The sequence below is a fragment of the Capra hircus genome, chromosome 9 (assembly GCF_001704415.2).
Source record: "Capra hircus breed San Clemente chromosome 9, ASM170441v1, whole genome shotgun sequence".
NCBI classification, from domain to species: Eukaryota; Metazoa; Chordata; class Mammalia; order Artiodactyla; family Bovidae; genus Capra; species Capra hircus.
In genome coordinates, this window is record NC_030816.1 from 30964171 (window position 1) to 30991554 (window position 27384).

At 38.4% G+C, this 27384-nt stretch overlaps 1 protein-coding gene across 3 annotated transcripts in view; it reads left to right on the forward strand.

Annotated features, from left to right (window-relative positions):
• The window catches only part of ATG5 (autophagy related 5), a 114880-nt gene that overhangs the window by 41346 nt on the left and 46150 nt on the right, over positions 1-27384 (forward strand). For all 3 annotated transcript variants that reach the window (XM_005684610.3, XM_018053113.1, XM_018053114.1), the window contains one exon: positions 27116-27210. In XM_005684610.3, coding sequence (XP_005684667.1) covers positions 27116-27210 — 95 coding nt within the window. The remainder of the gene's footprint in view (positions 1-27115; positions 27211-27384) is intronic.

Here is a 27384-nt window from a genome sequence, read left to right on the forward strand (position 1 = left end):
CAGAAGATTCTAAAAATGATTGAACTCTTTCAGCTGGGGCATTGCATAATTGGGTACAGAAGGTGATGGGTAAGAGTTGTGAAAACAACAAAGGTGTGGTTTCTAGTCTCAGTTCTTCTGGCAGCTCTTTAGGGCAAGTCACTCAATCCCTTTAGCTTCAGTTTCTTTATCTGTAAAACAAAAGAATATCTGCTTTGTTTTCTTATGTGTCTTTAGAAGATTTTATGAACCACTAACATAGTTTATGTGAAAGAGTTTGAAAGGAAGTAAAGCTGTCTTGATAAAATACTGAGAAGTCACTTTGGAAACTCTAGAACAGGAGTTGGCAAACTGTGGTCATGAGCCAACTATCTGTTTTTGTAAATAAAGCTTTATTAGACCCCTGCCACCCCAGGTCATTTAAGTATTGTTTATAGCTATTTTCATGCTACAGCTGCTGAGTTAATAGTTTTGGAAGAGACCATGTAGCCCACAGCTTACAATATTTATTCTCTAACCCTTTTAGAAAACACTTGTGAGCCTACAGGTTATTAAACCAACAGCTTTTATTTATCATTGATCTAAAGCATGACTTCCCAGGTGGCACTGGTGGTAGAGGACTCACCTGCCAATGCAGAAGACATTAGAGATGTGGGTTTGATCCCTGGGTCAGGAAGATCCGCTGGAGGAGGGCATGGCAACCCCTCCAGTACTCCAGTACTCTTGCCTGGAGAATCCCATGGACAGAGGAGCCTGGCGTGCTGCAGTCCACAGGGTCGCAAAGAGTTGGACACGACTGAAGTGACTTAGCACACACGCATGCAGAGCGTGACTCATCATGTCACACTTTCAGAACTTGGTGTAAACTTGTCAGATTTAGTCTAATAACTGCCTTCATTGCAATGTTTTGGCCTAAAATTCCTTTTTTCCTGTTTTTGTCTTAGCTTATATAGTCTTTCTTGGTTGTGTGACTGTTTTAAAGTTATTTTTATTCATTTCACTTTTATTAAAGTACTTTTCAAATTTAGTTTCATAAACTCCAACTTGAAATGGTATGTGGTTAAATTATACTTTATTCCTTTTTTAGCTATAAATTATTTTTGTAGCAATTATGTTTGGTTTTATTGGTACTGGTAATGATTGAGTTTACACACTCAAAATCCTACACGCGGAGTCCTCTGGAAACTCAACTTTTTAAAGGTGAAATATACATTTAGGAAATCTTCAGCTGGGTAAAGGTTGTTTGTAGAAAATATAGTTTGGGGTAAAATGTTGACTGTTGCCTGCATTAAGGTAAATTGGTGAAAGGTGGGTGTAGTAGTTCATTCTGTTCCTTCTTCCTGGAATAACCTTTTCCTTTCTTTTAGTCTATTTAATTTTTTACTTAATGTTTTAATGTTCCTCTCTGTTATCACCCTCTACATGAAATCTTGCCTCTTTCTCATTGTTTTTTTTAGCCAAACGAAGTATCTTTTGAACATCTATCATGTACCTGACACTATGCTAGGAGCTAGTGATCACCCAGCAGCGATAGAACAAACATGGATCCTGTTTTGATGAAACTTACAGCCAGGTGGAGGCAGAACCATTTATCTTTTCTCGCTGTTATGGCTCCTTGTCCATTCATCTGCATTTTTGCTCTCATGTTTCACACTCTGGTATAGTTACGGTTTATGTATTCTGCTAGAATATAACTTTCTCTTGGTTAGAGTATATCATGCATTTTCTGTATCCCCAGTACCAAATATACCTTTAGGCATAGAATGGACAAAATAAATATTGACTGACTGACTCCTTTATATTAATCCTGTCTAGTACAGCCAGGAAATGTTAACAGCTTTTCATAAACAGATTAATATTAGTATAAAAAAAGAGGAAGTACCTGTAACAATTTTAATATGGAAGTGGGTTTTTATATTTAAGAATTTTTCCATCCAAAAGAAAGTCTTATAAATTTGTTAGGGCAAAGATGTTTCACCTGTTGGTTAGTGTAATTGTAAATTGGCAGAACTGAGACAAAGCAGATGGTAAGTTTATTTCATTCAGAACTGCACCTGTAGAACATAGCAACTAAACAATTTAAACAATTTTTGAATACTTTCAAATGCTAATTTTAATTTTTCAGGTCTCTGTGAAAGAGAAATAAGAAAAGCTTTTGAAACCAAGAAAACTCATTTAAGACATACTGTGCCTTTCAGTGTTTTTTACAGGTTTTCATTTTAGTTACAAGAGTATCTAACCTCTCCTTGAAACAAAGGTAATGACCACAAAAAAAGAAAAGAAAGTAGCATTTTTATTATTTATGAGGCACTTGACACTGTGTTTGCAGGCTATTTTCTATTAAATGTCAGAAGGTTCTTCTTATAAGCTAGAGATTTGAGGAAATCTCTAAAAAATATTTTTAACCTAATATATGACAGTTTTTAGCTTTGATTTTCTGGGTATACCAAAAAAGAAAAGATGACATCAAATAAGTTCCATAGACCTTCAAATAAATGCAATTTTTGACTGTTAATTATTGAAATTTTACATTGTTTATAAAGTATGGTTAATCCTTTGAGCTAAATTATGTTTTAGAGGCATTATTTGGTAATGTACCATTTTAACTTAATACTGATTTTTAAGAGAAAATAGTGATTAACCAAAGGTGAATTTTATGATAAGTTGTAGCATTTTGAAAATACTTTGGCTTGTTAGGTGATGTAAAACAAACAGTGATTCTAGCAGGCTTATACAGTAGAGATAGCTGGGCTGTGTTTGCATTGCTTGGTTTTTGTCAGCTGGACTGAGACTGAGTATTGGACTGAGAGTCTATTGGTCCAAGAAGGACCACTGGGCCTGGTCTTTCTTTGCTTATCTGCAAAGAAAGTTGTGTGCCCATAGTAGATCACTCTACTCTCTAAACTGGAGTTTCCTTATAAATATCGAGGTGGTTGTACCTCACAAGACTCAAACTCATGACTGTCCAGTGGTAATCACTTACACTTGAATTCTGGTAATTAGATACTTGCAGAGGATTTCCTGGAAGAATAATTATTGTTTATCATTTCTCTCTCCCTCTTTCTTACTTTACCTCTCCTTTCCTCCTTGGCCTTTTTAAGCAGGACTTTGGTGAAAGGCAGTAGATAATTTTCTAGAAATAAATGGGGTATCATAGAAAGACTACTAAAACAGGAAGACAAGAGATTTTTGGACTTAAATCTCTATCTTGAAGCTTCCTTTCTGTGCTGTTATCTTAGTGCTGTTCCAATGTGTAAGTGGTGTGGAAGGAGATTCCTAAGTTGAACTGTCAGTAGGAAGCATAAGTACTCTTCTTGAACCTTTTGTCTTAATGAAAGGTCACTATTTGGTAAGCTTCCTTTCTTTAGAAAAACTCAGTTTTTTTAAATCAGTTATGAAAACACTGGGATCATTTTGTATAAATAAGAGCAGAGAAAATAGCATGATGAGTGTGCAAATATCCATCACCCAGCCTCAGCAGTTATTAGTTACTCACCCCTCCTCCACTTTAGAGTTTATAGAAATTAGATTAGTGCCACTAAGATTGTTCACAGATTTATATTCTTCATAGACTTTATACTCTGATATTTAATCAAGTCTTGGAAACAGCTTTCTGTACAGGAGAGTTATGCCCAGATCCTGGTAGTATGGATTAGCCCATTATAAGAATCCACCATGTGCCAGGCACTGTGCTGGGCATAGGGGCCACCGGGCTAAGTACAACGGCCATGATTGCTCCCCTCAGAGTTTGCAGCCTGGTGGGGGAGGCAGACATTAGACAGACAGCCTTTAAATAATTATTACATTTATGGTTTGGGCTGTAGAGGAAAGGATAGGGAGCAGAGTGGTTGTGATGAAAGTGTTCCCAGAACAGGGAATGATATGGGTTAGGCTGAGGAGCAGAAAAGAGCTTAATAAATTCTGGAAGTGCTTAAGAAGGCTATTCTGACTAGGGCATGGTGATCAAGATAAGTAATTTTTTTGATACCCAGACCCTTAAATACCATCATAAAAAGAAGCATAAGTCACTTTGATGCTACTCATATTTTAAAATTTATGCTGGTTTCTGCTAATTACTGTTTTCTGAAGGCTCTAAAACATAAAACTTTGCTAAAGATTGATGTCAGGCTTACCAGTTGATAAAATCCATTCATATTTTTAGGTTGAAACATTTGTCTGTCTGCTGACCTCAGGCATCTCTCCCATTTTCCATTGTTTCATAAGATTATTGGGATTGGTTTTGTAATCCTATCTTTAAGTTCTTTTTGTGTTCACAGAAGTAATCTGAAGGCTTGTATTAATTTTTAAAGCAGAGTACCTGCTGTTAGGTCTGAGCTTTTTGAAGCATCATTTTAATTTTAGCTATGTTTTCACTCATTTCTTCTTTGAAAATCACTCTGTTGTTGAAGAAAATGAAAACTAAACAGAAGCTGGATAGTTGAGCTCTGTCATCTCTTAATATGATACTGTCTTTCCCAATAATGTTCTCCTTGCATTCCTTTGCCGTGCATGGTTTATGAAGCTTGTTTGTTTTTCCTCTTTTTTTTTTTTTTTTTTTTTTTAATAAACCCCACTCCAGTACTCTTGCCTGGAAAATCCCTACAGAGGAGCCTGGTAGGTTGCAGTCCATGGCGTCGCGAAGAGTCGGACAGGACTAAGCAACTTCCCTTTCACTTTTTACTTTCATGCATTGGAGAAGGAAGTGGCAACCCGCTGCAGTGTTCTTGCCTGGAGAATCCCAGGGATGGCAGAGCACGGTGGGCTTCTGTCTGTGGGGTCGCACAGAGTTGGACACGACTGAAGCGACTTAGCAGCAGCAGCACCTCATCCTTATTGTTAACCTTCCTACACTCTTCTTTTTTCAATGTGCCTTAGGTGTCACAGACATAATTTCTCATAGAGACTCTCATCTGTTGTTAGTATTTAGTCTCCACTTCATTTCTTTGTGCTTGGCTTTGCTGGGTCTTGGTGCCGCGGGGGCTCTTCTCCAGTTTTGGCGATGGGGTGCTGCTCTGAAGTTGTGACGCTCAGGCTTCTCACTGGTGGCTCCTCTCGCTGTAGACATATGGGCTTCAGCAGTTGCGGCTCCTGGGCTCTAGAGCACAGGCTTAGTAGTCGTGGTGCAGGGGCTTAGCTGTTCCACAACATGTGGGATCTTCCTGGGTCAGGGACCAAACTCATGTCTCCTGCCTTGGCAGATGGGTTCTTTACCACTGAGCCACCAGGGAAGCCCCCTCCCACTCTTTTTACATGTCCCTTTTATTAGGATTCTGCAGAGAAATAGAATGAACACACACACATGGAGGTTTATTATGAGGAATTGACTTAGGTGATTTTGGAGGCTTAGAAGTCCCACAGTCTGCCTTCTGCAAGCTGAAGACTAAAAAAAGTCAATGGTGTAATTCAGTCCAAGTCTGAAGCCTGAGAACCAAGGATCCTACTGGTATAAGTCCTCGTCTAATGGTAGGAAAAGATGAAATGTCTCAGTTCAGGATATGGGGCAGAAGAAAGAAGGGGGCAGATTCCTGTTTCCTCTTCCTTACTTTTTGTTCTATTCACGATCTCAACTGATGGGATGATGTCCACATTGCCATGGGCCATCTACTGAAATGCCACATACTCACATATGCTAATCTCAGCACAAAACACCCTCACAGGCACACTCAGAAATGTTTAGTCTGGGCATCCATGGCTGGTCAAATTGACACATAAAAAAATACCATCACATTCGTGCTATAACTTGGTTCATCTTTTATGGGTATCATATTAATATTAATTCATTGAACAGGTAATTATTGAATCCATACTTAAGATAAAGTAGTGAACAAAATAGACTGAATTTCCTGCTCTATGCAACTTACATTATAGTGGGGGAGGTAGACAATAAGTATATATAAAAGTAAAATGCATTATACACCTTATGATGATGAGTGCTATGGGAGAAAAAGCATGCAAAGAGAGAACGTTCTGTGTTGGGAGAGGGCATTGCTATTTTTAATCAGGTCGTCACAGAAGGTATCACTGGTTGGATGAAATGAAGGTCTGAAGCAGGACCATGCTTTTATCTGGGGTGAATAATACCTTCCTAGGCAGAAGGAACAGCAGGGCCCTCAGGTGGGGGAAAGTGCTAGGTACTGTTGAAGAACAATCCTATTTTTAGCTTTTACCAAAAGTGAGAGAGAACATAAGTGTTTTCCCCTGGGATACCCTTCTCCTCTAGTGTGCTTGTCAGATTTCTCCTCTTACTTGTGAGACCAATATATCACGTAGTCTCATCATTAAAAAAATGCTGTGTAGCAAAAATGTCACTTTTCTATTATCTAGTTCTTTCCATGAGTCTTGTGTGACAGTTTCCTTTTGGCGGTGATCTTATTCTGTTTTGAAAGCAATAAACAAAGTGCTGAGAATAGAGATAATTAGGAATTGGGCCTGTTTTTATTAAGATAGTTATAGAAGACCTTTTTGAGGAGATGATATTTAAGCTCAAGTCTTAAAGATGAGAGGAAACTAGTCAAATTGGGGAATGGCATATTGAATTTGGTACATTTTAAGAAATTGAAAGAAGACCACTGTGTCTTGGCCAGTGACGTGGGATGAGGTTAGAGAGATGGGAAAGAGCTGGATGATATAGGGCCTTTTAAGTCAAGGAAAAGAATTTCTATACTAAGTGCAGTGGGAAGCTGTAGGAGGATTTTTAAGCAGGAGAGTGATGAGATACAGAAAGTGATGGAAGAACTAGCTACTGAATGGAGTGAAATAGAGGGAGCCAGGAGTAGAAGGGGAGAGTCTGTAGTAGCAGGTCCCTGTGTAAGGTGATGGTGGTCTTTAGGGTCATGATGATTGAGATGGAGAAGCATCAATAAATCTGGGGTTTATTTTGGAGCAAGGCTTGACAGAATCTGTTGTTAGACTGGATAGTAAGATTGTTACCAAAGCAATCTTGGGTCTGTTCCCCTGCACTCAGTAAAGCCAGTCCACAGACAACCAGGTTGTGGTGCAGGAAAGTACAGCTTTTACTTCAGGGCACCAGAGCAAGGAGGATGGGCAGCTCATGCTCCAGAGACCCCTTCTCCCTGCTGACTTTCAGGGAAGAGGTTTTTAAGGCAGTGTGAGGGAGGGGGCTGCAAGGAGCGTGGTTAGCTTGTGCACAATTCTCAGGCTGGTTGACATTGAGGTGAAGCTGCAAGCATTGTCAGCCTTCTGTTTCTGACCAGCCTAGGATCTATATTCTTGCAGTCAGCAGTTTTAATCTGGTGGGGGTTTTCTTCCTATAAAAACAACTTAGGAGTATTTCCTTCTTTCAGGGAACTGTGAGTTGGGTGATTCTACTATGTGGTGGATTTATGGTCTAAACGGTTTCCCAGCCCAACAACTATTATTCTTTGTTTCCACATCTTCACATTTCCTAATCATTAACTCTTGAGTCAGGCTTTAGAGACTCAAGTGAGGCCTGGAAGACCTAAAACAAAAGCTTTTTACTTCAAAGGATGGGGACAGAAGGGCTTGTATACGGTTTCAAGGTTAGACTGAAAGAAAGGAATCATTCCTGAGTTCCGACTGGGCAGCTGGATGGGTAATGGTACTTTATACCATGATAAGAAATAACTAGTTAAAGAATAGGTTTGGGATGAGGAGCAAAGCCAAATTGAGAAGGTCAGCTTTGAAGAGAGAAGTTTGAAATGTCTCTGAGACATCCAGGTCAAGACGCGTTGAGTTGGATGTTGATAGTATTGTGAGTGTGTGTCAGTGGATTTGAAGTCGCTCAGTCATGTCTGACTCTTTGTGATCCCATGAACTGTAGCCTACCAGGTTCCACCGTCCATGGGATTTTCCAGGCAAGAATACTGGAGTGGGGTGCCATTTTTGGATCAAATGCAGCAGCGTCTAATTTCATTCTTATTTACATGTAATAATAATAAAGAGTACCCTCTTTACTATTTCATCTTGAAGGATAGGACAGTTAATGTCCCAGTGATACAAGGCAGTGAATACAGAGCAATCCAGTGTGTTCTCGGTGTTTGACAATTCTTTCCAGCCATTAACTGGCTTGCTTTTTTTTTTATGCATACGGCTGAGTTAGTCATTTGCATTATTGTTTTGTGTGCAATACAGTAAGGTTAATAAGTTCAGTCTGAAACTGTGTGTGTGGCTTCAAGAATTTGCTTAGAGAAAATGTATAACTTGCTTGAGCATTCAATTAAGTTTTACTGTGGAACAAACAAGCATTTTACTATATTATGTGTTTTACATCAATCTTTTGGTATTCTGCTTTCTGTAATTAGAAATAATGATGGAAATCTAAAAAGTTTATGCATTTGTGTTTTAATATAAAACCATATACTTTACTTGCCTTCTGGAGAAAGGTTGCTCTTGGGAGTTACATGATTTGAATGAATAAATAAATTTGGTAATAATTTGGATCATAGCCTATTATAGTTCTTTGAGCATACTTGGCAGTAAACATAATCAATAATAAAACTTGGTGAAAATGTTTAGATAGTTATTTCATAATACACTAAAATTATACTAGCATAAGTGTATTGATAACAGTGAATGCTCATTGATAACAGTGAATGGTCATGTGTTGTAGAGTTAATCAGTGGTAGAGAGAATACATTTTTGTGTATGAGATGCAATCAATAAATGTACATGTCTATAAGACTAGATTTATACCTGGTGGGCTACAGTCCATGGGGTCACAAAAGAATTGGATATAACTGAGCACACACATACAAACTCTGATCAGTACTTGAAAATATTTTTAGTGAATTCTTAGTGTTGCAGGAATACAAAGGTTTAGTTTGTAATGTCATTTTATTTATTTATTTTTTTTTGTAATGTCATTTTAAATAAAATTTCAAATCATCTCCAGTGAAAAGACTACCTTATATCTTTTATTTATCTCTGGTCCAGTTAAAAAACTTTAAAAATAATGTATGCTTTCTAATCTACTGTTACTTTTTTGTAAGCTAAGTTTGGCAAAGTTCAAAAAGTTTTTTTCTTATGAATGTTGGTACCCTATATAAGAAAATGCAGAGAAAAATATGTTGCATCAATGATTTTCACTCTTGGAGTCATGACCTGTAATTATTATTTGAATTTATAACATGATTCCTCTTCTTTAAAAAAAAAAAAAAATATATATATATATATACACACACACACATATATGCATATAAAGTTTAACTTATTTTGTTTTTAACTTTTTATCTTAGTTTTCAGTTTCTTAGGTTTAGGTATAATTAGTGTGAAATATTATTCAGGTTTTCAACATAATGATTTAATATTTGTATACATAGCAAAGTGAACACCACCACAGTAAGTCTAGTTAACATCTGTCATTTTACAGTTATAAAATTTTTTTCTTGTGATGAGAATGTTCAAGACCCACTCTGTTAGCAACTTTCAAATATGCAATACAGTATTATGAACCATAGTCACCATTCTGTATGTTACCAGTTGTAAAGGAACTAAAAATATTTACAATACTGGCTGAGTCAGTTTACATTCCCATCAACAGCACACAGGGGTTCCCTTTTTTCTGGTAGCTCAGATGTTAAAGAATCTGCCTGCAAATGCAGGAAACTCAGGTTTGATCCCTGGGTCGGGAAGATCCCCTGGAGAAGGGAATGGCAACTCATTCCAGTATTCTTTTCTTTTTTAATTTACTTATTTCTTAACTGAAGGATAATTGCTTTACAGAATTTTGTTGTTTTCGGTCAAACACTCCAGTATTCTTGCCTGGAGAATCCCATGGACAGAGGAGCCTGGTGGGCCACATACAGTCCATGAGGTCACAAAGAGTTGGACATCACTGAGTGACTAACACTTTGGCAACACTTGTTGTCTCTTGACAGTAGCCATTCTGACAGGTGTGAGGTGATACCTTATTGTGGTTTTGATTTGCATTTCCCTTATTATTAGCGATGTTGAGCACTTTTTATCAACCTGTTGAAACTGTCTGTTCTGCCATTGTTTGGGGAGGGGTGTTGCTGTTGAGTTGCATGAGTTCTTCATTTAGTTTTTGGATATTAACCTCTTGTCAGATACATGATTTGCAAATGTTTTCTCCCATCTAGTAGGCTGTCTTTTCATTTTGTTGAGGATTTCTTTTGTTTTGGTTTGATGCAGTTCCACTTGTTTACCTTTGTTGCTTTTGTTGTCAGATTGAAAAAGATTGCCAAGACCTAAGTCAGGGTATATGTACATGTATAGTTTAACTTGTTTTTGAGTGAATCTTTTGTTTTGAAGCTTAATATCGTAATTCTCCTTCAGAGAACAGAAAACCCCAGTTGCTTAGTCAGTTGTCTCCTGATTGCTTTTCTCTAGAGCAGTGTCGACAGTGGGAAGCATCAGTGTTTCACAGGAACTGATTAGAAATGCATCCTAAACCAACTGAATTAGAAAGTCTAGGGTAGATCCCAGCAGTGTTTGGTCCAGGACCCCTCCAGGTGATTGCAGTGCTCTGCAGTGTGAGAACCACTACTCCTGAGCAGGCTTTCTCAGCCTTGGCACTGTTAGGTATTTTGAACTGGATAATTCTTTGATGCTGGGGTGGCAGTGGGGCTGGCCTGTGCATTACAGGATGTTTGGTAGCTTTCCTGGTCTCTGCCCACTCATGAGATGCCAGTAACGCACTTCTCCCCATTCTCAGTCATGACATTAAACAATGTCTCCAGACACTGCCAGATACCCCCTCAACGGCAAAATCTCTCCATTTGAGTATGACTGCTGAGAGGGGTGATGTAGAATTAATGGGTAAAACTGCTTCTCTATTAGAGTAGCAGTGGCTATTTACTGAATCCCCAAGTTCTGTCCTGGGTGCTTTACAGCAGCCTTGTAAGATATGTTTGAAAGTTTAAAGCCGGGGCCAATTTATGTATGAAGTTTCTCATCTGTTCCACCAACTCAGCTTTGAGAACTAGTGTGTTCAGTTGTTGCAGTGACTCATTTAGGCTGTATTTGGAACTATATTCTTTAAACAAAAGGACTTTGACGTATAAACAAATTAAAAAGTTATTTTAATCTGTTAACTCTTCTCGTATGTAAACATAACCATGTGAACTTCTTATTGTAAACTTAGTTGTTTCTGGATGCTGAGGGTTATTTTTGCTGACATGACTGTTAAATGACAAATGAATCAACAGTATGCTGTCATTTCAGTAAGACTGTTAACATTTTTGGAGGTAACATGTGTCTTCTGTTTTCCCTTTTTCTTCTGCTGTTGCCTTCCGTCTTCCTCTCCTGTTTTCTCTGTGTTGCTTGACCTAGTACTGCACATGTTGATAAACACTTCTTTCCCTCTCTTCCCACTCATTTAAACTTTTACCTACTCTCTGACCAGTTCTTTATTCTCTTTCTAGGGCCTGAATGGCCAGATAAACATTGCAGCTCAGTAGTCTGTAGTTAACGCTGCCCAGTGTGTCACCTATTCGTAGGTACCTATTTCATGCACTTTTAAGCAAAGATCTAGAAATGACTTTATTGAGAATTTTAGAATTTCAAGCCTCTCCCTTTCTACTCTCCTAGTGCTATCCCTGTGACATTCTGTTTACCCCCATCTGCCTGTGCAGACCTGTTCTGACTAATGGCTGTGATAATGAGCTCTAGACATCACAGTTCTCTGTGTTTTTTCTGAACCAAAGAAGTAACTGTAGTTCTCTAACAGTGCTGCTGCTGCTGCTGCTGCTGCTAAGTCGCTTCAGTCGTGTCCGACTCTGTGTGACCCCATAGACGGGGGCCCACTGTCCCTGGGATTCTCCAGGCAAGAACACTGGAGTGGGTTGCCATTTCCTTCTCCAATGCATGAAAGTGAAAAGCGAAAGTGAAGTCGCTCAGTCGTGCCGGACTCTTAGCAACCCCATGGACTGCCGCCTACCAGGCTCCTCCGTCCATGGGATTTTCCAGGCAATTTCTTATTATTCATTGCATGTCTCTTCTGTAGCTTTAGAAACGGTAAAAGATTCAGAAATCCTTTTATGCCAAATTTTGGCGTAAAGGGATTTCTGAATCTTTTATGCATTTAAATATTAAACTGTTCCAGTGTTTTAGTTAGCATTCAGAGAGCTGCAAGATTTTAACCCAAATGCTAGAAAGCTAGAAAAGAAGCACCCCATAAAAAAATGAGAGCTAAAGAAACGAACTTGTATATCTAAGACGCAGAGTATTCAGTCAGGTTCTGATCATTATCTTCAAAACGTTAAAGTGAAAGTCACTCAGTTGTGTCCAAGTCTTTGCAACCCCATACAGTCTGTAGAATTCTCTAGGCCAGAGTACTGGAGTAGGTAGCCTTTCCCTTTTCCAGGGGATCTTCCCACTCCAGGGAAGTTCAAAATGGCTTTCTATTTAAGAAGCATTTCTTCCCACAGGATCCCTTTATGATCCTTACTATCTTTGATTCCCTGGCTTTTCTACATCTAGCTTATTTCTATCTTTCTCAGTAGAGGAGTATGAATAGAATATCCCAGATGCTATTTTTTTTTAAATTTTATTATTATTATTTTTTAAATTTTTTTTATTTATAGTTTTTTATTTTTTAAATTTTAAAATCTTTAATTCTTACATGCGTTCCCAAACATGAACCCCCCTCCCCAAATGCTATTTTTAATTGGAGTTAATTTCCATAAAGGATTTAACTAGAAAGATTTCACTTTATTTCAAATTACTATAAGTCACACTCAGAACTAAAACTGCACGATATATGCCTTTTTTTCTTAAACTAGCTTCTTGTTTTTGTTAATAAATTCATATTTTTTTTCCTACAAGTATATTAACCTACACTTTTCACTTACCTTAAGGTGAAATTATTTTTATATGGGTTTTTTCAAACCCTGTGAAAACATTTTTGCAAGAAGAAAACATTGCTACTTATTCACTCAGACTATAGGGTAGGAAGAGCAAGGGAGAAAAGACCTCTAGTGGAGATCTAATATCTGGAAAGGAGGGAAAGACAGGAGCAATTTGCATAGGCTCCTTGAGTAAAGGAGAAAGACTTTACATACAGAAGCTTTCCGCTAAAATTTTAATCATTTGTTTCAAGATGTTATATTTCTCTGAGAATAATACTCTGTGGGATTCAGATATTTGAATTGTAAATGAATGAGTTGAGTAACACTCATAGAATCATTTCAAACATTAATAACTTTATTCTTGTTTCTACTGAAATTCTTAGATATCTTGATGAGCTTTTAGAATACATTGTATATATCACTTATTACTAAAAGCTATTTAATACATTTAAAATAATAGTATTTAGTCTAAAATAAATTCACTATAGGAAGTAATAAAGTAGTTTATAAAATATTGAGTGGGCCCTATTTTTTGAGGTATGTGTATAATTTTATAAATCAACTTTGTTTTGACATTGAATGAGTTGTTATAATAAATAAACTTTGTAGTAAATGCCACCTGAATAATCCTAGTAGATGAAACTTAAACCGTGCTTGAATTTTCCAGTTTTACTCATTATTGTCCTTGTCTGCTTTTAAAAGGTAGTTCCTAATTGAGTGATGCTTTCAATTTTATCCTGTTGCTTTTTTTTCCTCGTTCTCATTGAAAAATAATGCCTTAATGTAGATGTTGAGTGAAAGTGAAAGTTACATCTGACTCTCTGAGACCCCATGGACTATACAGTCCATGGAATTCTCCAGGCCAGGAATACTGCAGTGGGCAGCCTTTCCCTTCTCCCAGGGAATCTTCCCAACCCAGGGATTGAACCCAGGTCTCCCACATTGCAGGCAGATTCTTTACCAACTGAGCTACAAGGGAAACCCAAAAATACTGGAGTAGGTAGTCTATCCCTTCTCTAGCAGATCTTCCTGACCCAGGAATCGAACTGGAGTCTCCTGCATTGCAGGCGGATTCTTTACCAGCTGAGCTATGAGGGAAGCCCCTCGTACATGTTGAAGTAAATATTAAATATTTATTTCTTTAGCAGCTGCTGCTAAGTTCAGTTCGTAATATGTAACTGTCAAGGATGAAATCTGGCTAACTATTATACCTGGCACTACTCATGAATTTTGAAGTATAGGACTCAGGAGTTTTTGATAATATGAACTTTCTATTCATTAATAGTTTCTCAGATTCCTGTTAATCATGCGTCATTGAATTGACTCAACCTGGAGTTTTAACGAACAAGCAGTGTTTTTATTTATAGAAATGTAACTGAAATTTTTGTGATATGGTAGCATCCCTGAGTCTGCTGGCCCAGTGACCTCAAGCCATTTATTTACCTGCTTTGAGCCCCAGTTTCCCTCAGTAAGTTGCTTTGAAAGTATAAAATTCATTTAGGGTTTTAAAAGAACAGTTAAATTCTGTTCAGATGTGTTATTAATATGATCTCTGAGGTTCTGCTATAATAAGAACCCCTGACTTTTCATTCTAGCATCACTTGAGTTATTTTCCACTTCTTTATCAGCCTAACTTCTGACATGCTTCTTACTTAAGCATCTCTCACTTGGTCATCTAAATTAGAAAAGAAGAGGGTGGGGGGGACTTGAACCATCAAGCATTACTGCTGCTGCTGCTGCTAAGTTGCTTCAGTCGTATCCGACTCTGTGCGACCCCATAGATGGCAGCCCCCCAGGCTCCCGCATCCCTGGGAGTCTCCAGGCAAGAACACTGGAGTGGATTGCCATTTCCTTCTCCAATGCAGGAAAGTGAAAAGTGAAAGTGAAGTCGCTCAGTCATGTCCGACCCTTCGCGACCCCATGGACTACAGCCTACCAGGCTCCTCCATCCATGGGATTTTCCAGGCAAGAGTACTGGAGTGAGGTGCCATTGCCTTCTCCGTCAAGCAGTACTAATAGCTGATAAAGGACCAGTCAGACAGTCAGACAGTCAGACCTATTAGAAATTGTGATAACTTTATGTATGTCAGTGACTTCCCCCCTACATATTAAGTAAAGGGAAGATTCTGTGTACTTGTTTTATTTTTTGTTTTTATTCTCTACATCTCCCAGTACTCAATTAGGTACATAATAGGAGTAAATAAATGTTTGGTAGATTTCACTCAACATACATCTGACAAAGTAAAAACTTGATTGAGTACACTGTTACTTCTATCAGTGTTTTCCTTTTCTCTTTCTTGCCTAAACTAGAGATTCATAATATGAACTCCTTGCAAACTGGGGTCTTTTTTTTTCTTTTCTTTTTTAACTACTATTTTTTGCAGCGGATCTTCCTTGCTGTTCGGGCTTTCTTTAGTTCTGGTGTTCTTTGAGGGTTTCTTACTGCGGTGGCTTTTCCTGTGGCAGAGTGTGGGCTCTAGGCATGTGGGGTTCAGTAATTGCCGCACACAGGCTCAGTGGTTGGGGGCCCTAGAGTGCACGGGCTCAATAGTTGTGGCCGGTGGGCTTAGTTGCCTCACCGTGTGTGGAATCTTCTCGTGTCTCCTGCATTGAGGGGCGGATTCTTATCCACTGTACCACCAGGGAAGTCCCGGGACTTCTTTTAAAAAGATATTTTTCATGTCGCTGTCTTGGACAGATGTAATGGATTTGAAATAGAACAGAATTTACCTGGAATTATATTACATTTACTGAATTCCTGTGATGTTCCAAGCATTCTTAGTGATTCTTCACAAGAATTAGATAAACACGATCAACTTTTAAAATGAGAAGATGAGCTTACACAGCTAGTAAGAAATGGGACCAGGATTTGATCCTAGATCTTTCAATCCAAAAGTTTTCCTATTACATCTGGAGGCTGTTAAATCTGGCTGCATATTAGAATCATCTGGGAGTTTACAGTAAGTACAGTTCCAGGGAATCTGGAGTGAGACCTTGGTATTAGTGTATTTTCAAAAGCTCCTCGAGTGATTCAGGTAGGCCGCTAAAAATGAGAGGTGTTGCATTGTATATTACATCCCCAGTGACCACTGGTGCCCCCCCCACCTTTTTAATCTTTCCTTATTTGTCTATGAGTAATTATTAATAAAATTTTCTCATTTACAGTTTCTTATCAGAAGCATGAGGAATTTGTGTTAGAATAAAGAGAATATCCTGCATAATAAACATTACAAAGATATAGTGAGTAAATGGAGTATCTTTACTCTGTTGGTCTTTCAAAAGTCAGAATAGATTTTTATTTTTGTCTTATGATTTTGGAGTGCTCTAATGAAGTGAAAATGGGCTTGGTAACAAGTTAAAGTTGTTTCTGGCTGTCTCAATTTGGGAAAGTGATAAACTGTGATTCAACCTGAGAGAAAAAGTACTTTCTTATTTTATAGTCATTTTGAAAGGTAATCTGTTTAACAATCTATAGGTGATTCATGCAGGTGTATATTTCATTAATTAGTCTTAGCCTACCACTCTGCTTTAGCTCTGTAAATCTCTTTTTGGAAAACAAGCTACTTTAAAAATTGTCTTTTAGAGTTAGTGAAGACTTGAATATAATTGAAGATCATTCTTCCCTTTTTTAATTTCTAACTTGAGCACATAGGATAAGTTGGGTTTTTTTTTACATTATGAAATTTTTGAATTTTGAATCCTTTTTATGTTGTTATTGGCCCTGTTTGAAAATGAATTTGAAGTAAATGTTTCTTAATTGGTTAGAATACAGTAATTGAATTATGTCTGTTAAAAATAGTTTGTTACTGGGATTGTTTCTTGGAACACATTAAAGATGATGTAACTTGCAGTTATGGTTTACTGATTGATAATGTTGAAATTAAAATTTACAACTCTGACTTTTTCAATACTTAGTAAGATTAGTTTTTTTTTTTAAGTTTCCAGCAGTATTTCTTAAACCATTTATACAGTAACTAGTTTGGACTGGTTCCATTTATAGACCTGTGCTATAGAGTATATAACTATGAGCCTCTTGTCTACCTAGATTAACAAGAAACCTTTTTTTTTTTCATCATGCTTATCTCCTCTCCCCTAATATTTTAAGACTTATTAGGAGAGAGAGGGATTGAGAAGGAATGGTTATTAGATGGTAAAGTTAGCAGAGGTGGAATTCATTCCAGCCTGCCAAGACTGGAGGACCACTCGGATGTTCTTGGACCACCTGTCCTGCTCCCGCCACTGTTTCTTGATATGACTGGAGATTGATGCATTGGAAATTGATGGCAGGTAAATGGCAATTAAGTTGTTCCCATGGAGTGAGAAGATAGGGCCTTACAGGGTAGTTGAAAGGGTTGGAGGGAGTGAAGGGGCTATAAAAGGAATCCAGTGTTGTAGAGGGTTACAGCTGGGTTGCATTACGGCTCTTACTCTTCCCACTGTGGCTGACAAAGGCCCTCAGTTGCATAACTTACGGAGGCAACATTCACATAGAATTTCATGTGAATGTTGCAGACTCCCTGGTTGTGAGCCAGGCTGAACACTCCAGCAATCTTGTGATGATGGGGTTTTGGCAGAACCACTTTTTTCTTACTGGTTTTGACCCTTCACTTACCTTGTTACTGAATCTATGTATAGGGGCTTGGCGTCTTCTCTTGTTGAGAAGCCTAAGAGACAAAATGCTTAACGAAGCACTGACTTCATGCCAAGTACCGTTCTCAGTATTTGGTACATATGAACTCATTATTCCTTCCAGTGACTCTACAAATACTATTAATAATATCTTGATTTTACAAATGAAGAAATCGGTACACAAGTTTTAAAGTGTTGCTCAACTTGCCTCGCTATTAAGTGGCAGAGCCAGAAAGCAGACCCAGGCGGTGTGGCTCCACAGCGTCTGCTTTCCCATTGTGCTCTGCTGCACTTGCGGTGCCTCCTTTTTGTTGCTCCACATTATCGAAGTCAGTCATGTATTTGGTTGTTTAATCATTTAGCAAACATTCACTGAGCATGTCCGTTGTGCCAGGAATTTTCTAGGGCTGAAGACAAAGGCCTTGCCCTCATAGAACTTACATTTTAGTTGGGGGACAGAGACATGTTTAGAAGAAAATAAAAAAATACTTTAGCTAGAATTAATTATAAGGAAAGTCTTCCCTGAGGAGGCAACACTTCCACTGAGACTTGAATGGTGAGAAAGAAGCAGCTCTGTGAAGATTAGAAAAGTGAGGATTCCTAGCCTCTAACTGTGACATGGGAAGAAGCTTGGTGCTTTCCGGAGACAGAAAAGTAGCATGATTTGGGGCTTTAGTCAGTAAGCAGATTGGTAGACAGTGAGGTCTCAGAGAGATGCAGAAACCGTTGCATTCCTAGGGGGTGGGAGCGGGCCGAAAGAAACGCACTTCCTGGGCAGGAAGTATTTTATCCACAGCAACGTGTTGGTTGCCTGCATGCAGTTCTGAGTGGGATGCAGCCTGCCCCATTCATAGCCAGTAAGGAGATGCAATGGATTTTTTCTTTTTAATGACAATTCTGGTACTTAGCTTCCAATAATCATATTGTTGAAGTATATTACAAAGCATTATTCCTTATGGTCCCTTAGAAAAATGTTTGGAAGTTTATTCATTCATGACATGATTTGATTTGTATGAGAAGTGCATTCTGGATTTGTTTGGGGGATGCAAGTAGAAGAGCGGAGACCAGTTAGGAGGCTGTCACAATGGTTCAGATGAGAGATGATAGTGATTTAGGTAAAACTTGTCGCAGTGAATATAGAGAGGATTACAATGTGAAAATATATATTGATTCCTCTCCTTGATGCCAGTTTTCTAGACTGCGAGTTACAACGTCTATATTCCAAGAGCCAATCCCAGTAATTGGCTTTTTTTAAATAGCACCTCTCTTTTAGGGCAAAGGGGTATGGTAGTCTCTCCTTATTCATGGTTTTGTTTTCACAGTTTCAGTTTCCTGTGGGCATATGTGATCTGAAAATATTAAATGAAAAATTCCAGAAATAAACTGTTCATCAGTTTTAAATTGTGTGCTGCCCTGAGCAGCATGGTGAAGTGTCGCTGTCTGACTTCAGCATGTGAGGTGTAAGGGATGGTTCCAGCGTATCCACACTATGCATTCTACCCTCCCATGAGTCTCGTAGTATCCGTCACCATTATCACATCAGCCATATTGGGATTGCGGTGCTTGTGTTCAGGTAACCCTATCTCACTTAATGATGGTCCCAAATTGTTAGTGATGCTGGCAGCTAGATGGTCTCTTACTGTGCCTAATTTATAAATTAATCTTCACTATGAGTGTGTAGGTACAGGAAAAAAACATAGTACCTGTGGGACTCATGGATACGTAGTGCTGTCCACCGTTTCAGGTGTCCACTGAAGGTCTTGGGACATATCCCCAGTGGAGAAGGGAAGACTACTAGAAATGTCTTCTCTCAGTTTATTCTGAGACAGTGATAGGCCAGGTCACAAATTTCCTCGGATTCAGATTTTATTGCTCTTTTGATTAGTTCCAACAGCAGATTGCCCAGAGTACAGTCCTGCTGCCAAGATGAGTGTGTATGAACAGAATTAAGGACTGGCCTTAGGGATTGGTTCTCCTCTCAGCCTCATTACAAAGGCCAGCCTGCTTCTGTCTTCAGGATGAATTTTCAGGGGTCCTCGAAGAGTTTTCAAGGCTTCTTTGTTTTGATTAGGGGTTCCCTGCCAAATATATCTCAGTAACTTGAAGCCTCAGACAGAAGGCCTCATGGAAATGTGTGGGTGTGGCTCTCTTGAGCGGCATCTGAGCACGAGTGGACGTGCTGCAGTGTATAGATGCTCCCTCCCTGAGTCAGCCTGTCAGTTCAGTTCAGTTGCTCAGTTGTGTCTGACTCTTTGCAATCCCGTGGACTGTAGCTCACCATGCTTCCCTGTCCATCAACTCCTGGAGCTTGGTCAAATTCATGTCCATCGAGTTGGCGATGCCATCAGTTGGTCAGCCTGACTGCCCTGTTAATATGTGACTCAGAGGACAAATGAGTTTGAGGATACAGGTCACTCATTTAACACACATGGGTTTTTTTGCCCTCTGATTTTTTTTCATAAAGATGTTTACTATATTACAATGTGAAGAAACTAGGCTTCCCTGGTGGCTCAGACAGTAAAGAATCCACCTGGCAATGCAGGAGACCTGGGTTTGATCCCTGGGTCAGGAAAATCCCCTGGAGAATGGAATGGCAACCCATTCCAATATTCTTGGCTGGAAAATCCCCACGGACAGAGGAGCCTGGTGGGCTATAGCCATGGGGTCACAAAGAGTCAGATACAACTGAGCAACTAACACACACACACACACACACACACACACAGGTGACAAAATTAATTCAAATAGATCTATACTTGGATATGCTTTCTGTTGCAAAGCTTGAAAGCCTCTGGTCAAAACACTACATCTATTTGGCCGCTTGTAGTATTGATTTGAATAATACTGTTGATAAATCCATAATTTTCTGAGAAATGAGTTCCCTTCAGCAGTAATTTTCAACCATTTGCTTTTCTCTTCCAAGAAAAGCTCAAAGCCTGTGTTTTATGAGCCGTCAAGATCTGACACTTATTTAGGGTGTTGTAAATCTGTTCTTTCTGACATCAAGACTTGAAGAGCAGAAAGTGGAATGGTATGCATGTGGGGGCCATTTCAGCCCTTACCTTTGGTTCTGTCTCAGCCAGCAATACCACAGTGCTGAATTGAGGCTGGGGTGCTGTCCTTTAGAGGACCTCCATGTCTCCCATGGGATCTTGTAAATAAATAGGTTATTCGTGGCATTTAAATATTAAAATATTATTTGCCATGAGTTCTTAATAAAGCTTAAGTGGAAAAACAGATACATCCTTTAAAATTGCCACTTTTTTCTGCAGCTTTTTCCCTGTGAGGAACAAAACATACAAATTAATCAGTTTATTTCTGTGCTGCTTAGAAAGATCTTGGTTTTAATTTTTTTTCTGGATTTTTAAAAATTTCCAAGACTAAAATAAAAGCTTAATTCATCAGCAAGTGGAAAAAAAAATTGGTTGACACCAGAGTTCCGAGAAATTCTATTTTTAATATCTTTAAAAAATTAGATTGACATTCTGTAGCACAGGCCTTCCATTTTGTGATTGTCGATTGGGTAGCCATCCTAAATGATTGTTAAATTTAAAATACAGAAACCAACTTAGCAGTCATATTCGTAATAACTCTGGCGAGAAGTGTGTGAGTTACCTTCTTTTCTGTTCTTCTTTGGATAAGCTAAGTGACTGCTAGTTTTAATTTTCTTCTGTCAATACTTAGTTGTTTGTTTTGCTTTAGAATTAGAACTAGTTTGAAAACTATTGAAATAGATGTGCATTTACCTAAATTTACTGTTTAAAAAATGAGTAGCTAAAGACCACTGAGCTTCTTTTACTTGTAGGTTCTGTTTTCATGGCCAGTAATAACTCAGTTGCAGTATTCAGAGTACTTGAAGTGAAGTGAAGTCGCTCAGTCATGTCTGACTCTTTTCAACCCTGTGGACTGTAGCCTACCAGGTTCCTCTGTCCATGGGATTCTCCAGGCAAGAATAGTGGAGTGGGTTACTGTTTCCTTCTCCAGGGGATCTTCCTGACCCAGGGATCAAACCCGGGTCTCCGCATTGGAGGCAGATGCTTTAACCTCTGAGCCACCAGTAACTGCGTGGTAACAAATTAATATGTACTTGATTCATTAACATGTAGGAATTTAACAGTACATCCTTACTCCAGTTTTATTTAATTATTGGCTAGGGGTTAGAAGAGATCCTACTATTACAAAACCCAGTGTGAAAGACATTTGGTTATATACTTAAACTCAGCACTGATTTTCTTTTAATTTCTTCTATTTGTATCTTTCCTGTTAATAACTTTGACTTAGAAAAGTTAGATTATTTTTGGTTAGAATGTTTTCAGTGTTATTGAGGAAATGCTAATCTTATGTAAGAACATATTATTTTTACAAGATAATTAAACTAATATAAATGAATACAGATCCTTTATTATGTCTTTATTCCTTTCAAACATAATTGTATCAGACTAGGTTCAGTCAGGAGATAGAAACCACACAAAAGGTTGAATAGATTGTTTTATATACAGAACTATTAAGCTCTGATAAAAGAGTAACTGGGTATATAAGAAAATCAGACCTGGTACCCTAGGGCTAAAGAGGAAGGTCACACTTAGCAGGAGCCCCTTCCCAGGGCTGGGTTTCGAAATCATTAGAGAAGGTATATTCCAGCACATTGGATTCATAGAGAAAGTCTCTGTTTTGCCAGGCTGGAGCAGGTCTGCGGTTGCTGGGAAATCAGGAAAACCTGGAGTGTGGGCCACCAGCAGCAAGTGGCACGGGCAAGCAGAGGGAGTGGCGGCTCTGGGAAACTAGGTCAGCCACCCACTCAGGCCTGCAGAGGAAAGCAGGGCAGTGATATGGGGTAGGGGACTACAGTGTGCAGACGCAGAAGGAGCCGCTTTCTCCTGCAGTGTTCTTCCAGTACTCTACTGAGAAAGCTTGATGTGATTGTCACGGTAGTGTGTCTGGTAGTCACTTGGTCATGTCTGACCCCATGGGCTGTAGCCCACCAGGCTCCTCTGTTCATGAAATTCTCCAGGTAAGAATACTGGCGTGGGTTGCCATGCCCTTCTCCAGGGGATCTTCCTGACCCATGGTTCGAACCTAGAGATGCTTAGAGAAATTGTGTCCATTATGCCAGTGTATATATTGAAAGCCAGATTTGGAGCTGAGAGTAAATTGATACTATGCATAGTAATGTCTCTTTTTCCAGTTTACTTTTTTGCGATATGGGTATGTGAAAGCTTTTTACTGTTTTTCTGTACTTCTTATTTGTGTTTGCTTTCCTTCCTTTAGCCCTATTGACATTTTGAGTCAGATAATTCTTGGTTGTGGAAGCTTTGTCCTATGCATTATAGTATGTTTAGCAGCACCCACTAGATGTTAGTAACACGCAAATATATTGGTGACATCCAAAAATATCCCCAAACCCAAGGGGAGCAAAACCTTCCCTGCTTAAGGACCACTCCTTTAGCTCATTTCCCCCTCTCTATTAGAAACAGTATGTATCTTTCATTAATAAAGATTTGCTTGTGGTTCTTAAATGTTTTATTTTAATAAGGAGGTTGTCTTAAATAATTACAAAATTTTATTTTTAGAAAAGTTATTAGAACTATTTAGTCTGACTCTCTTTATTTCATCTGTAAGTGAATTGGGGCAGAGTTTTCAGTTGGTCTAGTTCTAGTCCCCTAGCTGGAAAGGTCAGTTTTCATCCTAATCCCAAAGAAAGGCAATGCCAAACAATGCTCAGACTACTGCACAGTTGTACTTATTTCACACGCTAGTAAAATAATGCTCAAAATTCTCCAAGCCAGATTTCAACAGTACATGAACCATGGACTCCACACTTTCAAGCTGGATTTAGAAAAGGCAGAGGAACCAGAGATCAAATTGCCAACATCCACTGAATCATTGAAAAAGCAAGAAAGTTCCAGAAAAACATCTATTTCTGCTTTATTGACTATGCCAAAGCCTTTGACTGTGTGGATCACAACAAACTGTGGAAAATTCTGAAAGAGATGGGAATACCAGACCACCTGACCTGCCTCCTGAGAAATCTGTATGTAGGTCAGGAAGCAACACTTAGAACTGCACATAGAACAATAAACTAGTTCCGAATAGGAAAAGGAGTACGTCAAGGCTGTATATTGTCACCCTGCTTATTTAACTTAGATGCAGAGTACATCATGAGAAACGCTGGGCTGGAGGAAGCAAAGGCTGGAATCAAGATTACTGGGAGAAATAACCTCAAATATGTAGATGACACCACCTGACTGGCAGAAAGCAAAGAACTGAAGAGCCTCTTGATGAAAGTGAAAGAGGAGAGTGAAAAAGTTGACTTAAAGCTCAACATTCAGAAAACTAAGATCATGGCATCTGGTCTCATCACTTCATGGCAATAGATGGGGAAACAGTGGGGACAGTGGCAGACTTTATTTTTTTGGGCTCCAAAAATCACTGCAGATGGTGATTGCAGCCATGAAATTAAAAGACACTTACTTCTTGGAAGGAAAGTTATGACCAACCTAGATAGCATATTCAAAAACAGAGACATTACTTTGCCAACAAAGGTCTGTCTAGTCAAAGCTATGGTTTTTCCAGTAGTCATGTATGGATGTGAAAGCTGAGTGCCGAAGAATTGATGCTTTTGAACTGTGGTGTTGGAGAGGACTCTTGAGAGTCCCTTGGACTGCTAGGAGATCCAACCAGTCCATCCTAAAGGAGATCAGTCCTGAATATTCATTGGAAGGACTGCTGCTGAAGCTGAAACTCCAATACTTTGGCTATTTAATGCAAAGAATTGACTCATTGGAAAAGACCCTGATGCTGGGAAAGATTGAAGGCAGGAGGAGAAGGAGATGACAGAGGATGAGATGGATGGCATCACGGACTCAGTGGACATGAGTTTGAGTAAACTCTGGGAGTTGGTGATGGACAGGGAGGCCTGGAGTGTTGCAGTTCATGAGGTTGCAAAGAGTCGGACACAACTGAGCGACTGAACTGAACTGAGTCATATAGCTATTTTGTTGGAGGTCTAGGATTAGAATCCAGAAATTTTTAATGAATAATCATGTATTTAGTATTCTGTTATTCATTCAAGAGCATATGTTATACACGCACTGTAGTAGGTGCTAGAGATTTAATGATGCTGCTGCTGCTGCTAAGTCACTTCAGTCATGTCCAACTCTGTGCAACTCCATAGATGGCAGCCACCAGGCTCCCCCATCCCCAGGATTCTCCAGGCAAGAACACTGGAGTGGGTTGCTATTTCCTTCTCCAGTGCATGAAAGTGAAAAGTGAAAGTGAAGCCGCTCTGTCGTGTCCGACTCTTAGCGACCCCAGGGACTGCAGCCCACCAGGCTCCTCCGTCCATGGGATTTAATGATGAAGCAGTAGTAAAATCTCAGCAATGCATTAAGAATCACTTTTTTTAGTTATCACTTTCTTGTTTGATATTTGATAGTAGAAAAATAATTTTTAAAAGATACTGAATGAATGATTGATTCATATATGAAACGACTGTGGTTAAAGGAGCTACTCTTAGCATTAAGATGAAGTTTTGTGGTTCCAACTATTGAAACGGTTGTGGGCTTTGAATCAGAAGACCAAGAGACTGATTTTGGTTCTTACCTAAACTCATAACAGGCCGGACCTTAGTTGTCGTCTGTGAAATTGCCCTGGACTGACTGGGTTCTAAATTCCCTATGCTACCAGTTCTATTGTAATATGAGCCTTCCTCAGATCTGGATTAAAAATGAGAATAGAGAAGGCCTAGAGGCTGTCACAGTCATCTAGGACAGGGCTATAAGAAACAACTAAATTTTGTTTTTTACGTATAACTGTTATGGCTCAAGCAGTATGAATAGATATCCAGTAAATTGGGTTGAGATGAGTCTAGTAGTAGAGAATATGCTTTAATACAGGCTTATCTGAAATTCTGGAGTATTCATGTACTTTACAGAGACTTAATTCTGAGATGAATTTCTATATATAAAAAATATCTTAATGTAGAATTCTGGGTGAGTTCAAGGTGTTAAAAAAATGACACAGAGAATGGGAAAAATAGTTGTAAATTATTTACCAGATAAGGGGCTTATATCCAGAATTTGTAGAGAACTCTTAAAATATTCTACAACAAAAAGATAACCAATTAAAAAGAGGACGAAGGATTTGGTATTTCTCTAAAGACAATATGTAAATGGCTGGTAAACAAATGAAAGTGTATTTAGCATAATTAGGCTTTATTGTTGTTTAGTCACCAAGTTGTGTCTGACTTTTTTGTGGGCCCCGTGGATTGTAGCCTGCCAGACTCCTGTCCATGGGATTTCCCAGGCAAGAATACTTGAGGGGGTTGCTATTTCCTTCTCTAGGGGACCTTCCAGGCCCAGGGATCAAACCTGTATCTGCTGCAATGGTAGGTGGATTTTTAACCACTGAGCCACCTGGAAAGCCCATAACTAGGGAAATGGAAATAAAAACCATAAGGGGATACCACCTCACATCCACTAGAATGACTGTAATAAGGAAGATGGACAGTAACGTGTTGGCAAGTTTGTGGACACATCAGAACCTTCATATGTTGTTGGTAGAAATGCAAAATGGTGTGGCCTCTTTGAAAAACAGTTTGGTGATTCCTCCAAACATAGTTACCATGTGGCACTTAAACAGTTACTATATAACTCGGCAATTCTATTCTTAGGTAATGTATACAAGAAAATTAAAAATATGCATCCACATAAAAACTTTTATGTGAATATTCATGGTAGCATTATTCATAATAGCCAGAAAGTGGAAACAACCCAAATGTCCACAAACTGATAATGGGTAAACAAAGTGTGGTATCTCCATACAACGAAATATAATTTGGTCATAAAAATGAATGAAGTTCTGATTCATGCTACAACATGAATAAACCTTGAAAACATAGTAAGAGAAAAAACAAAAAACAGATGCAAAAGACCACATATTATATGATTTCATTAATATGAAATGTCTGGAGTAGAATAGAGATTAGTGATTTCTAGCAGATGGGGGAGGGGATAATTATTAATGGATATGGGTTTCTTTGGGAATGATGAAAATGTTCTGAAATTACATGTTAGCAACTCAGTGTATTAAAAAACACTCAGTTATATATTTCAAAACAGTGAATTTTAGAGTATATGAATTATATATCAATAAAGTTTGTTTTTTAAAAGTCAAGCCTAACATTTTAAAAAAGGAATTGTTTAGTCAGCCTGAGATTAAAGTTCAACTGACAGTTATTTCTCAAGTGTCAGCTTTAATTTCTTTCAAAGCCTGTCCTATAATTTTATGTTTTTGCTGTTTAACATGTACAGCGTTTGTCGTTTTTCCTTAAATAAGTTCTGATTCAACTTTAGGTCACTGGAAGCTGTGCCTTTATAGTTTAGGCAGTAGGAATAAGATCAAGGGAATCAAGACATTTGTCAATACCTGATGTTTTTTGCCATGATACCCTAAGTAATCATAATCTGTTTAGGGTGTCTCTTATGAGAAAAAATGTCTAATGGAAATATCTAGGAAGAAGAAGGAGCAATAATGTAGAAAAAATTAATTTTATATCTTGCTTCATGTTTAATTATGGAAAGGTAAGTTTAAGAAGAAATAATATATAAATAATGCCCTTTCAGAAATTTCTATGAGGAGTGATGAATAACAGTTTTCATCTCTTCATATGAGATATTAAATTATAATATACACCTTTAATAAATAATTTATCGTTACAGACAGATTTGACCAGTTTTGGGCCATCAATCGGAAACTCATGGAATATCCTGCAGAAGAAAATGGATTTCGTTATATCCCTTTTAGAATATACCAGGTAGGAAGTAACATTTTTTACAATACCAACTTATGAAAACCTTGAACATCTTACTTCTTAAAACACTTTTGTCCAATGTCTTTTAAGTTACACAGTAGTTGAATAATACTTATTAGGACTTTCCAGATCTCTTTCTTTTGGTGGCAGTCAGATCTGAGACTGCACTATGAAGTA